Genomic DNA, 15,199 nt, shown 5'->3' with positions numbered 1-15,199 from the left:
GACATGCATCGTGAATAAGTATCGTATAAGTATGAATTACAAATAAGGATTCGATGTACAATGAATTCGAACGTATGAACATGTATGAATATGTAGATGGTGAATTTAAAGAAATACGAATTTTATTTATGATCCAAGTCTCGGATTTTACAACGAAAAGAAGACTACAATAATACAAGATTTCCAAAAATAGCATTACAAGGCGAGCTTTCTAATTATGGAAAGTATGAAAAAGCAGGGCATTACAGTCTCCCCTCCTTTAGGAAATTTCGTCCCGAAATTTATTTAAGAGGTAGATTTAAAGAGTTTTGGTAACAGTTCGAGACTTGAGATTTTGAAACGTTTTGAAAAGTACGAGATTTTGGGAAGATAAAGATAAGTTTGTAAAATGATTTGTCGAGCCGAAATGGGTTTGAGGCATAAGCAGGGGTGAACAGGTATAAGTAAAACGATTTGAAATGGCTAAAAATTAGAAAGTTCTAAGGGTAATAAGATAAGTTAGGATTTGAATGCTTAAACGAGCTTGATTGTGAACGAGGTTCGTATGAAAGGAAGGAAATAGGAGCATGGGGCGAACAATTGACACTAAATGAACGCAAGTATACGAATGATATGGGCATTAGATAGATGAAAGTAGCATGTTAAGGATGAAGTCTCGTCATGGATAATCGGGCATAATGTGTTTGTGAGTTGCTTAAAGCTTGTATTAGGTCCAAGAGGTCTGTAAAACACTGAATTTCCCATGGCACGTTTTACGAAATTTTGGTAACATGGTGAAAACACTTATATATAGGAAGTACCAGCGGCGTATCCACCATATTTTGACCATGTTACGTCCGTTTCGTCTTCGGTGTCATGTTACGTTCCGTGTATTACCATACGCAGTAGCACACTCTATGGTTCTCATACGCCTATCACTATAATCCTGTGTGCACCCGTGATTATTTTGATCGTCGCATGATCCGCATAGCTTGTACTAGTTGTGTATGAATCGGGGTATACATAAAAAGTTTAGAATGTGTACGTACAAGAATATAGTATATAAGCAAGTCCATGCTTAAGTATGTGTGGGACCCACGCAAGCGAGTCCCTCAGGTTACGCTCGCGTATAGGTATGAATGTATGAATCATGAGTAAGGATGAAAGTATGAGCATAAGTTTAAGTATGAATACGCATGTATGTATGAGCATAAACATAAAACGTGTAAGTAGTATGTGTACAAGCAGAAGCGTAAAACGTATAAGTAGTATGTGTATGAGTACAAGCATAAAACGTATGAACATAGGTGTAGGTATGAAAAATAAATATTGCGTATATGGTGTACGTTGAGGCATTGCGGATTAGAAAGGCTAAGTATGTAGATACGAACGATATAAATGGTGTTATCGCGAGATATCGACTAAAACGTGTATGGCGATGTGCATGTATAGTTGTTCCAACAAAACGTTGAGTTTATCGAATCAAAATTAGATTGAGCCTGGTTTGAAAAGTAGAATATAGTTTATATATGTAAAGGAACATAAAGTACTCGTTGGTTATGCATAACGTATTTTGTAACAAATAGAAATGCTAATTTTGTTTAAAAGGGTTTACGTAATCCGAAAAATGGTCGGTCCCTATGAAGTCTTCTTGCCCACGTGTTTTGTAAATTGGTGTAGGAAAAGGGTTTTCGTTAAAAAGTAAGTTCGTTTCATCAAAGAAGAAATTATGAATTTAGGAGGTTCTTGTGAAAACTAGGATCCTTAGTAGAGAAATTTAGCAAAAGGACTTAGTGATTAAAAAAATTAACAAATGATTTGTTGATGTTGAAAAGGGTATTTGGTAAAACAATCATATAACTTCTATAAGATCTTATAAGTATTTGAGAAAGGTTGGTTGGATTTTGATTAAAAGTAGAAGGTGAGCATGTTTTAGTGATTAAGTCGAATATGAAGTTCAGGGGCAAGAGTTTCATTGAGCCGATTAAATTGATAGGTAGCATTTCGTAAGGTTTTGAAGTTCGAGCAATAAAACGTTTTAAGACATGACTATGAATCTCGCGGATATGAGTTGAGTGAAAATAGATTGTAGAATAAGAAGTACGTTTGATAAAACAATGCATTTTGAAATCGGTATGAGTGGGTATTTTGAATAATGATAAACAATTTGGGTATAAGATATGATTGAGTTTGCATAATAAGATATTTTGAAGAGACGTTTTGGTAACGATCACCTAGGTAAGGGAATCACCCCTAACTCGTTGGTGATGTCGTTTTTTTTTTAAGAAAAAGGGGAGTGGAGTTAGTCGTCAAGGTAAGGAAATCACTCCAATCTTAATGATATGTCTCCACTCGTCGTTACAAGGAATATGAAATTATATTATATGAAATCATGCATATATATAAATGTATGGAAAAGGTTCAATATGTTGTGTGCATGAAAAGAGAATATCGAAAGTATACTCGAGTTTGAAAGATTGCATCGTATAAAATAAATATTAGAAACACATGTTGATCAAAATTTGGATGGTTCCAAAATGGAACTTTGACTAACCAAAGTGGTCGAAAAGTCTTTCGAATTTGAGGAGCATGCTTTGGCCTAATAGGTAAAATACTCTCGCCGACAAGTCGGTTAACGGTATTTACCCTTCCGGTTACTACATGTCCCAAATCAATTGAAATTTCGAGACTTGGCGGGATTAATGAAAATCAAGGAGTGGAAATAGTCGACAAGGTGCGGGTTTCACCCCTAACTTGGCGATTTAGTATCCTAAGTGTGGTTGGTACTCGTCGAGTCAAAAGTTAATTTTGACGCTTTGACGAGGGTCCACTAGAATTTGAAATTTGAACTTCTCCATCAAGGTGAGGATTTCACTCCTAACTTGATGGTGAATTTCGTGTAAAAAGAAAAGGAAAGTGGATGGATTGAGAGTTGTTCACCAAATTATGGGTTTCACGCCTATTTTGGTGAACTCGTCTCGTTTGTGTAATATGTGTGTTGTCGGATTTAGAATAATCGAGTAAAACGCGTGAGGAAAAGTGTATATTAAAGATTAAACAAACAAGTATAACATGTCAAGAATATCACAATAAAAGTGAAATGATGAAACGAATATTAACGCATAAAAAGTATGTCAAGAACGCACATAAAGGATAAAATGATGAAACAAGTATTAACACATAATAAAAACAAGTATAGCATGTTAAGTGTTAACACATAAGTGACACATATGCTTACAAGATCAAAAGAGAATAAATAAAAGCAAATAAGATAGCATGCTAGTAATTTCAAGTAAAACATACGAATAAAACTCTAGAACTATAGACTAGGTTAAAGCATTCCTACTTTTCCTAATTCCCTATAGTTATGGCTCTGATACCAATCTGTCACACCCCAACCAATGGCGGAAACATCGGGATGAGACGAAGTGTGAAGATTGCTCGAGACATCATAACGCTAATAATTGTGACAAGTATTTAAATAATCGTTTCATTTCATTTCTAAAGAATCAAGTACAAGGTTTTGAAACAAAGTGCAACAACATGAATAATAAATTGATACAATACAAATACAATTCTTTCTAAGTGTGTATCTAAGCATCCTACTAGATTCCATGCATCGTCAACATCCACCTGTAACATGTTAAAATAAAGTTCAATGCAAAAGCAAAGGCGAGTATACAAGTTTGATACGTACATAGCAAAAAGATAAGTTTGAACAATTCCTCATAGCAAGCATGTGATTCAAGATGAACATTTAAATATGGTATGTGTCTAACATATCAAACCAAGGAAACGCAATATGCTCATGACATAACCGAAGATAAAGAGGCGGGTCGTTAATCCTATAGCGCTACATATGTCACGGTTTGGCTCGTACGAAGTTAATGATAAATTCAACACATAAGATAAATCCAAGTTTAAAGCATCAAGCCATCACGTATACAAGCATGTTATAGGAATGTTCATGTGTTTAAGCAAAATGTTCATGTGTAAGTTTGTTGATAGATAAATATGTTACACCCCAAAAGTGATAAAAGTAAAAAGGGGAAATACGAGTATACTCACAAGGCTTGCATATGCTTTCCGATTATCCAATTGTTGACGAGTAGAGATTTAGAGTCCGAATGTATAAGGGTTAAAGTCCAAGTATGTTTAGAGTCGAGATTCGGTGTTTAAAACAACATAAAAATAAGATATGAGAATAACATGTAAAATAATCATTTAGTACATATGATGCTTGTTCTTGACACTAGGAAACTCGAATGAGTTTAGATGTTTTCATGGAACAAGGTTCCATTAGAATCGTGACAAGTTATCATAGTCTAGGATGATGTAATCTAGTACCCCGACATATGAACACTAGTTCATCATCAAAGATTCGATTATTCGAATAATATATTTAGGTTATATAATATATGTCCAATAGTTCAAGCATGAGGTAGAAGATTAAAATCTTCATTTTGGTACCTCTAAATGTCATAGAAATCATGTAGGAGGTAGGAAGATCAACTCTTCCATTTAGGCACCTCTATGTGTTCACCACTACACTTGATGTAAAAAAAACAACCAAGGAGGGTCATGAACATACAATAAAGAATAAGAAATATACACACTAACTAAAAGAAATCATCAAATCATGTGAGGATTGTATGTTTGGACAACCCAAGTTGTTCCATAATCACTCATGTATCAAAGACAAAGTTTGACATGACTTGTGGGTTAAAAACCCTAAACAAAACACCAAGTTTATGAGGTTTAATCCTCTTATTTTTAAGTGTCTCAACCTTGTTTTTAAGCCTAACCAACCACTAAAGTGTTGTAAGCATTAGGACATAGGTTTGAGATGAGAGAGACTCAAGTTTGGTAAGAAATAACAAGGATTTCATGAAAACAAAAACAATCAGTGGACTTTGGAGCCTTTTTGCTGGAGTTCCAGGGACTTATTTACTGTGAAAAACCCATGGAAACGTAGATAAGGTCAATACAAAGTAGTAGGAAAAAGAATCGAGTGAATCGGATAAGAATTGAGTGAGTTATGCTCATTTTCGTGAAGGGGTGTCAATCTGCTCGAACCCTTGCTTTCAGCTACGGTTTGGAGGAACTTTTGAGAGTTTTTAGTGTTGCAAAAGTGGTAGGGATGCTGGTTATAAGTGGTATTTATAGGGGGGATTAGGGTTTCAATGGGTTGGGCTTTGTAAGTGTTTAGAAGGGGTTACACCTTGAAACTAGCCCACAAAACCCAACTATATGGGGCTGAATTTGCTGAATTGGGGCTGCCATATTTCTTTATTTTTTTTATTTTTTTAAAACATTATAATGAGTAATTTTGTTAATTAAGTTGTGTAATAATATGCAACAATGTTTCCCCTAACTTGTAACAAGGTGAAATATGAAATAAAACATGATTAACTAGGTAAAAAGTGTAATGTACAAGTATGTAACATGTTTGTAAGTGACAAGTATATGTCACATATTAGATGATTAATCATTGTATAAATAAGCATATTATTAGAGGTTTTTAGGTATCAACAATTTAAGGACAAGTATGGACATGCATCGTGAATAAGTATCGTATAAGTATGAATTACAAATAAGGATTCGATGTACAATGAATTCGAACGTATGAACATGTATGAATATGTAGATGGTGAATTTAAAGAAATACGAATTTTATTTATGATCCAAGTCTCGGATTTTACAACGAAAAGAAGACTACAATAATACAAGATTTCCAAAAATAGCATTACAAGGCGAGCTTTCTAATTATGGAAAGTATGAAAAAGCAGGGCGTTACACTGTAATCCATGCAAATAATTGTCCTTAATAACCCCCCTGTGAACGGGTGCTGAGTCCAAACTATAGTACTATCGTCGTTAAGGCAGGTAGACAGCATTCCATGTGTAAACATAACAAACAAGCATTCATTAAGTCACGTATAACATGCGGTAACGGTTAGCGTTAAAGTATTGCGTAGTGTGTTCGATTGTGATTTTGTATAAGTAACGTATATAACACCCAATAGTGCATAAAGCAAAAAGGGATCGAGTATACTAACAGCGGTTGATGGATTGAAGGGAGCGCTTAGGAGTAAGGTTAGCCTGAATAGTTCGATGGTACAACGATAAGTAACGCGTAAAACGGAAACAAGTGTTGATAGGTCGGTCAGCTGGTCGATCGGATGGCTGTCCGTTCGGTCGGCTGGCCGTGCGCGTGACAGTCTGTTCGGACAGTTGTCCGGTCGGACGGTAGTCCGATCGGGTGACTGTTCGAGTGGATTGTTTCTTCCTTTGGGTAGGATGTCTTTGTGTATGATGGTTTGTCTTTTAAAGTTTTTGTTGTAGCATTTGAAAACATTGAAGTATCTTTACCTTTCAGGACGGTCGTTCGATCGGCCGGCAAACCGTTCGGCTGGTACTTCAGCGAGAACAAGTTCTCAGCAAGATGTCACTCGATCGGATAGCAGCTCGATCGAGTGGCATTCCTAGTGCATTGAACATGTTAAAAAATCGATTACGTGTTAAAGCCTAAGTATCTCATGATTCGAAGAGTAATCCGATCGGTTAGCAGTTCATTCAATACTCAAACTTTGGATGAAGTAGTTAAGTGTGGGTCCCATAGAGCAAGCCGTTCGGCTGACCAGCCGTTTGGGTGGCTGTCCGTTCGGACAGCAGTCCGATCGAATGGCACCCCGTCCTGGTCGTCCCGTTCATCTTACACTTGGTTGTTTTTTATTGTTTGTCGTTTTATCGAGGCGTTTTGATAACGTGTTAGCTAACAGAACCTCATCTTTCGCTTTAGTGACCCGGCTGAACAGGAATCACCCAAGCTCAGTCGGTTCACTGGTTCAAGACAATTGTTCTTGACTAACCCGGAATCGGTAGTCTCGTGACTAGAATCCAGATCTTGAGCCAAACAACCACAAGAACGAGTAGTATGTCGGCACAAGCTCCGAGTCCACCGGTTTTGAGTGCATTTAAAAGAGTTGAAAGAAAGTTAGAAAACATTCTCTCAATCCTTTTTCACCGTGAATATGTTTAGATCTATGAAAGATCTTTGTTGTTTATGTGGAAATCGGTTAGATCTAAGTTGTTCTCGGTGGATTGAGGCCAAAACATGAAGTTCTTCAAGAACACCATGATGACATCATCCTAGAACACCTCGAATCTAGTGATTTCACGGTTAAAAGTTAAGATTCAAAAGATAGAAAGGTGTAGGAGTGCGTGTAGATCAAGAAAGTACAAGATTTAGGAAGAGATCTTACCAGAATTATGAGAAATCGAGCAAAAGGTGAGGAACACGAGCTGGTCGGACGTCAATTGCCAAAAGTAGTAAGTTGGAGAGTGACAAGGGGTATTTATAGGATTCCAAAAGAGTAAAGGGCTGGCCGATCGGCCAGGCAGCTCGATCGGACAGCCTATCCGATCGGACGGCTGGTCGATCGGCTGGTTGGCTGATCGATCGGTCGCCTGTTTTGAGTGTTCGGTGCGACGAGTTTTGCTGTTTCGATTGCGAGCGTTGCGATGCGGTAGAGTTTCCTAGTCAAATTGCTTTTAATCCCAACTACTCATATCGCGCGCTGTCTCTTCTCCACTAATTATCATACTATATCAACATACAATCATCCTTGTTTCGTATTCGCTTAGCGTTTGCGATTCGATTGCGATTGAGCTCGATTGCGTTTCGATTGATCACCACACATACATAAATAAACATGCACAAGTAACACATAAGGCATGCACACACATATAACAATCTTCAAATGCGTATTTCGAGTTGCGAGCACGATTTTGATTAGATTAGTTCGATTATTGTTTAGTTAACTTTATCGCATTGTTATTTCCTATTATTCACAGTCGTAAAGCGATTCGTAGCGATAAATATTCGATTACTACGATTTTTAATTAATTACTCCACATAATACAACTAACGTAAAACATAAAATAGACTAACTATAAGTCAAAGAAGTCAAAACAGGAATTGAGCAAGGAGAGACAGATTGCGATTAACAATCTTTTCTTCCTTTGACTTCCACCTTAACTTTGACTTTGACTTTCGAAACACTGGGGTGTTACATGTTTCATGTGAAGTTCTGTTACTAGAATCTCCACTCCATTCCATTCTAGGTCTTTTTCCTTGTAATTCTTCTTTTGTAGCCATATAGGCTTGTTTATGTTTGTAAAACTCTACTAACATTGTTTTTCCCTGTAAAATGTTTTCTACTAATGGTAAATTATAGAATTCTTGTAATTTTTTATAGCTTTCTTCATAGGTCATACCTAGGTCTGTTATACATTCTATTATCATATTATCTACTTCTTATTGTATATTTAATTCTGTAAATTTTCTATCTATTATTTGTTCTATTGTTTTGTTAGTTTCCTCTGTTTTAAAACCTGTTAACTCCTCGTCTTCATAATCTATTAGAGTGTAATCCATATATTCCTCTTTAAATTTTAAGAAATTTGTGTTTATTTCATCTTCATTTTCTGTATCATATGTTGGGTTTATTTCATCCTCCTCTAGTTGTTGTATATTCATAAAACTATATTCCATAGTATTTTCATTATTTTCCTCGTTTGTAGTTTCTTTAAAATCTGTAAATCTTAAACTCTGTTTACCATCTGATCCTTCATATATAAAACTCCTCTTTGGAACTAGAACTGTTTTTTTCATTTTCTTGAAGATCGTTTATATTCCATTCTAAGCCTGTTAATTGTTCGGGATCTATTTTAATTGGTTCTTGAAGATCGTTTAAATCCCGCCTAAAAAACCGCCAAAAAAATCCTATATATATAACATCTCAGACCTTCAATTAAAAACACACACAAAAACCCAAACGCCATATTTTATATAACCCATTCGCCTTAAAAACGCCAAAAAACCCAAACATCAAATATCTTCTACCCCAAAACGTTTTTTTTTTTTTTTTTTTTTTTTTTGAAATTCAGTTTGGCTGTCAGTAAGATTTTGCTCAATGAAACAGATAAAATCCTTAAGTGAGCATATTGTCCATTTCATTGAGTAAAATCTCATTGGCTTATCCTAAACTTCCATCCAATTTATAACGCCAAAACATACAAAAACATTATTGAGTTTTGTTGTCAATAAAGTTTAACTGTATGGGGTGGACAACATTGTCACTTATCTTTCTTAACCGAGGATTAACAATGTTGTCCATCTCATACAGCAAAACATTATTGATTTTAGGATGATCAAAATTTGAGTTTTAAGGTGATCTTATTTCGTGGCGTTGTTTTTATCGGTAAAACGCAAAAAAGGTTAAAAAATCAAACATCGTTGATTGTAAAAATTCAAGATTGTTGGCTGAAGGATCTAAACTCAATATCATTTTGCTGCATGAGATGGACAAATCTTCAAAAAAAAGATGTTGATATCAGACTGTGTGCTTCCAAACAGCAACACAAAAAACTACTTGAAAAACAAAAAAACAAAAGGAATCATACGAAAGTCGAACCAGCCAGTTAACATGATTCAAAAAAAAAGAGACTGGTGACAGAGAAGATTTGGAAGATCAATTGTTTATGTATTCTTTTTTTTTTATTTTCCTTTTCAGTTAATTGTTATATAATAAAACACCATTTATAATAAAAACGCCAAAACAGCCAAAATGTTTGTTTAAACGATATCATCCAGTTAAACGCCACAAAAAAACTCCCAAACTATAATAAAATTACTTTGAAAAATTATTATAAAAAACCCAAAAAAAATAATAATAATTAATAAAAAGCAAACTTGAAAATGTAACTAGAAATAGTAAATACAAAATCAGTAATACTGAAGAATCTAAAACGCCAAACTTGAAAGATGGGACGTGTTACAGACTTCAGAGATAAAGCTTATCAAAAACATTAATTACAAAACAGTAACTGAAAAGACAAATACTTTATTATAATAATGCACCGCCTAATTTAGGCGCCAAAAAGACATCCTATAAAATGATACGTCTCAGCAACTTCCTTTTAATCAAACAAAAAAAAAAACAAACGTCAAACACTACTAAATACCACCCACTGTAAAACGCCAACAAATAAACTGAATGAATTGTTATCATAGGGGAGTAACTCAGAAAGATTTTGCTGCATGAGATGGACAAAATTTCAAGAAAAAAATACTGATGCCAGTCATATGGCATTTTGTATTTTTTGTTCTTGAAGAAGGTTTGGATGAGAAGAAGATATCAATGACACTGAAGAGTGGGTTCACTATAAAGATGAAGATCCAGATAAAGAAAAAGCGAAAAACCCACTCACACGCCATAGATCTATGTCCCCAAACATCCACAAAAAAAGCCAGTTCAACAGACGAGCAGGCAAAAAAAAAAAATCAAACCGATGTGTTTGTTAAGTTTTACATAAAACACCATATATTTGGTGACAGCTCTTGTACTATTAAAGAAGAGAGAGACTGATGACAGTGAAGATTGGGAAAAGAGATCCGATTAGGATTTTTAATTTATTTCCTTCCCTTGTATTTTTTTTTCCTGTGGTTGAAATATAATTTAACAATAGTAAAACGCCAAGATACCACAAACGCCAAAATTTTATAAAAAAATAATAGAACAATAGGTCATCTTGTTTAAAACGCCATTCAAATAGATTTCCTGCCCCCTGGGTTTCAATGGCATACGATGTGAATAAACGCCATAAAAGCCATAAACGCCAAAATGTTGATACAATGAAACCATTAAAACGCCATTAATTATTGAATTTGGTTAACGCCAAAAATCTTAAAAACCAAAAATTAAAACAACATTGGGAAAAAGCGGAACTGGAAAAGCAGAAGACACACTTTTGAGCGTTTTCTCCAGATCCCGTTTATATATATATATATATATATATATATATATATATATATATATATGTGTGTGTGTGTGTGTGTGTGTGTGTGTGTGTCGCGTATTTAGTTTTATGTAAAAAAAAACTAACTAATGAAAATTATAAAAGGAAAATAAACACATTGGCGAAGCTTTATTGAGGACGGGAGTAGCCCGACCGTCACCGATTTTTCGCTCGTAGTGATAATTTTACCGAAATTTTTTTCATTTTTTAGTGTTATACACACACCATACACACTCTTTATTTTATATCATTATATCTTCTCCACCCACACCTCCATCACAACCATTGCCGCCACAACCACCCCGTATGTCTCGGCACTCGTATCTCATCTCCCCTTTCGACCCATCGTACCAAACATCGATACCACGCGTCTTTCCCGTCGTACCAAACTTCATTAATTTATTATTATTTTTTATTTAAAGGTAATAATGAAAATTAAAAAATAAGTGTGTAAATATATAAATGTGTGTGTATATATATAAATGCGTGTATATGTATATATATTTTATTTATAATTATTTTTATTGTTTTTGGTATACAGATAAAAATAAAATTAAAAAAAATAAAAGAATAAATGGGAAAGTGCCAAAATCGACCATGAGGTTTGAGAGTTTTCAAAATCGTCTATGAGAGTTAACGATACACTATAACCGAGTTAGTGATTTAGATGAAAATGACAACAAAAATGAAACCTTAAAGACTCATATTCGAAAGAGTAAACTTTCGTTTTGCTCCATGTGGTTTGGTCACTTTAACGGTTTTGCCCCAAACCTTTAAAAATAGCAATTTTCCTCCAATAGTTTGCTATGGTTTTTCTATTTTGCTCCCCGCCTCTAACTCCATCCAAATTGTCTGTTTTTTCCATTTTGCTCCTCGCAGGGAGCAAAATGGAAAAACCATAGCAAACTATTGGAGGAAAATGACTATTTTAAAAGGTGTGGGGCAAAACCGTTAAAGTGACCAAACCACAAGGAGCAAAACAGAAGTTTACTCTATTCAAAAAATTCCATTTTTAGACTGAAATGACAAAGATAACCTAAACCCATAGATCACTTTTACATTTTACTCTATTTTTTTTTACCATCCCTACTTGGATTCAAGTATACTTGTAGTGTGTGCTAGCTTGGATATCTTAGCTTCACTCTTTTTATACACTATTTTATTAACATGATGATTTAAGCATGCGTTTGTTTTGTAACATTTTTTATAGCATTGTCAATTTACGCATGATGTATACTAAGTATGAAAGTCAACTCCAAGAGGGGTTTTTTTCATGTTGTATACGAGAGTTAATTACATAGTTGATCACTTTGGTTTGTCCAAAGTAACATATTTAGGTACTAATAGTTTAAAATTACATTTTAGGGTATTAACTTTTCATTTTGTAACGTTTGGAGGTATTAACGTTATTTGTAGGTTTAAAATCACATTCTATTAGTACCTAATTATGTTATTTTGTGCAAACCACGGGGACTAACTATGTTAATACCCTAGAAGTTAATACCTCTAAATTACATTCTAGGGTATTAACTTTTCATTTTGTAACGTTTGGAGGTATTAACGTTATTTGTAGGTTTAAAATCACATTCTATTAGTACCTAATTATGTTATTTTGTGCAAACCACAGGGACTAACTATGTTAATACCCTAGAAGTTAATACCTCTAAACGTTACAAAATGAAAAGTTAATACCGTAATCGAAAAGGAGAAATAACAACTAACGTACTTGCTGCTTGCACACCTGACATGCAATTCATTTATGTACTACCAGGCTGGGAAGGATCTGCTGCTGATGGTAGAATACTTCGTAGTGCTATGATTCGAGAGAATGGATTGCAAGTGCCTATAGGTAACTACTATCTTGTTGATGTCGGGTACACTAATGGAGAGGGATTTCTTGCACCATTCCGAGGTCAAAGATATCATCTAAATACTTGGCTAAATGGACAAAGACCAGAATAGCCCGAAGAGTATTTCAACATGAAGCACTCAGCAGCAAGGAATGTCATCGAACGATGTTTTGGCGTTTTGAAGAAAAGATGGGCAATACTTAGAAGCCCATCTTTCTATCCGATCAGAACACAAAATAAAATTATACTTGCATGTTGTCTTATGCATAACTTTATTCGAAGAGAAATGCCATATGATCCTTTTGATGATGACGATGATGAATTTATTGACACAAATAATGATGCCGATGACGAAGATCTTGGCTCAAATGTGGAACATATTACAACGGTCGGGACCTCGAATGAATGGACAAACTTTAGACAAAACTTGGCAACATCTATGTTTAATGCGTGGACATCTAGACATAATTGATTTGATAGATTGTTATGTTTTTATCTATGTTATTTTGCTTATGTTTGTTAAATGTTTTTTTTAGAATAAATTTGAATGTTTTTATGTGTTTGTTATCTTATCTTTGTTATTTACACAACATTTGACTATTTTTTTATTTATACAACATTGATTTATTTGTGAAGATATGGAATCACAACTTGATTCTGAAAGTGGTCCAGGAAAAAATAAAAAAAAAATGGAATGAAAATGAAGATGAGAAGCTTGTTGCAGCCATGCTTGATGTTCTAAATTCAGGTGGTAATTACAAATCAGATAATGGGTTTAAATCTGGTTTCTTTAGTGCGGTGGAGCGACAACTCGCAATATCTCTTCCCGAAGCTGGCATAAAAGCAAAGCCACATATAGAATCGCGTGTAAAAACAATGAAGAGCGATTGGTCTGCCATACATGATATGTTGGCATGGAACAATACAAGTGGTTTTGGCTAGGATTACAATAATGACATGCTTGATGCTCCCCAACCTGTTTGGCAAGCTTATATACAGGTAATGTGTAATCATTTATGATTGTAGCCTTGTTATAATAAGTGTTTGTACATATTATTTTTATAGCTCGTTAACTTTGATCATGATGATATGGCTTGTTAGGTGCATAAAAATGCTGCAAAATGGAGAGCAAAGAAATTCCCTCATTACTGGGACTTGTGTAATGTATTTGGTAAGGATCGCGCAAATGGAAGAGATGCCCAAACAGATGCGGATATTATATCTGATATAAACCGAGAAGAACCAGAGGCTACTGAAGAAGGATTAGATGATATTGATGTTAATCAACCAATAAACATCCCTTCATATGATGCTTCTAGAGAAGAGTCAAGCACACAGCGAAAGAGAAGAAGGCGCAACAGTTGGGATCCTCTAATGAACAGTTTGAAAGACTCTGCTGAAATAATCGGTGCAGAGATTAGGGGGCTTCAGATACTTTTAATAGAGTTTTTGGAACGGAGAGCAATAGAGAGGAACTTCGGAACAACCTTTTTGCGGAGATGAATAAAGTTGCGGGTTTAACTACTCGTGAGTGTGACAAGGCGGTATGTAAGCTTGCACAAAATGAGGAGTTAATGGTAGTCTTTTTTAAGGTTGATGAAGACCGCAAACTTGGATGGGTAAAGAACATGCTTGAAGATACCGTTTGACGTGATATACAACGACTTTTGGAATATTATTAATTTTTTTTGTTTGCAAATTTTGGATGATTTTTTTTTTCATTTGGCAGACATTGGATGATTTTTGTATTTTTCTTTTTGGATGATTTTTTTATTTGGCAGATTTTAGATTATTTTTATATTTTTCTAGTTGAAGCCTTTAAATAATTTTTGAGCTTTGTTAGTTAAATATATCCTACTTTTCATAATGTAGTTATAATTTTTAATTCGAAAATTTAGTGAACCTGGTAGATTTTCTTTTTTATAAGAGATGGGTATTTTTGTCATTTCTAATGGACTGCATTCCATTGATTCGTCATTTTTCTGTCTACCAAACAACACAAAGTAATGTATCATTCCATTCCCATAAGGTAACCAAACTAAACAATGGAATGGTAATGACCCATTTCATTCCCTTGCCCATTCCATTCCTTCACCCATTCCATTCCTCCGTCCATTCCATTACCCCATACCAAACAGACCCTTAGTACCTAAGTATGTTATTTTGTGCAAACCACAGGGACTAACTATGTAATTAACTCTGTATACGACAACATACTTTTAAATAATGTAAATAAAAACTAACTTGTTAAATTTTAAAATTCTTATTCATTTGTGTTAAATTTTAGAGTAAATTGCCAAACTCGTCCCTGAGTTTTGTGCATATTTGTCAGTTTCATCTAAAATAACTTTTTTTGTACCATATGACCCTTCTCTCTTGAGATTTTTTTGCCATTTTCATCCAAATGTCTAATTTGTTCAATTTTTTTATCAGATATTTGAATGAAAATGTCAAAAAATCTAAAATCTCAGGGACGATTTTGAGAAAAAAGTTAGACGTTTAGATGAA

At 34.5% G+C, this 15,199-nt stretch overlaps 1 protein-coding gene across 1 annotated transcript; it reads left to right on the top strand.

Annotated features, from left to right (window-relative positions):
- Window positions 1-13,345: 13,345 nt before the first annotated feature.
- Window positions 13,346-14,194, top strand: LOC110874562. Its single transcript, XM_022123140.2, has 2 exons — window positions 13,346-13,690; window positions 13,793-14,194. Exons 1-2 carry the CDS (start codon window positions 13,649-13,651, stop codon window positions 14,192-14,194), a joined length of 444 nt encoding a protein of 147 aa, XP_021978832.1. The 5' UTR covers window positions 13,346-13,648.
- Window positions 14,195-15,199: the final 1,005 nt, after the last annotated feature.

This window comes from Helianthus annuus, chromosome 3, assembly GCF_002127325.2.
Source record: "Helianthus annuus cultivar XRQ/B chromosome 3, HanXRQr2.0-SUNRISE, whole genome shotgun sequence".
Lineage (NCBI taxonomy): Eukaryota > Viridiplantae > Streptophyta > Magnoliopsida > Asterales > Asteraceae > Helianthus > Helianthus annuus.
This window is presented reverse-complemented; position numbering and strand designations above follow the sequence as displayed.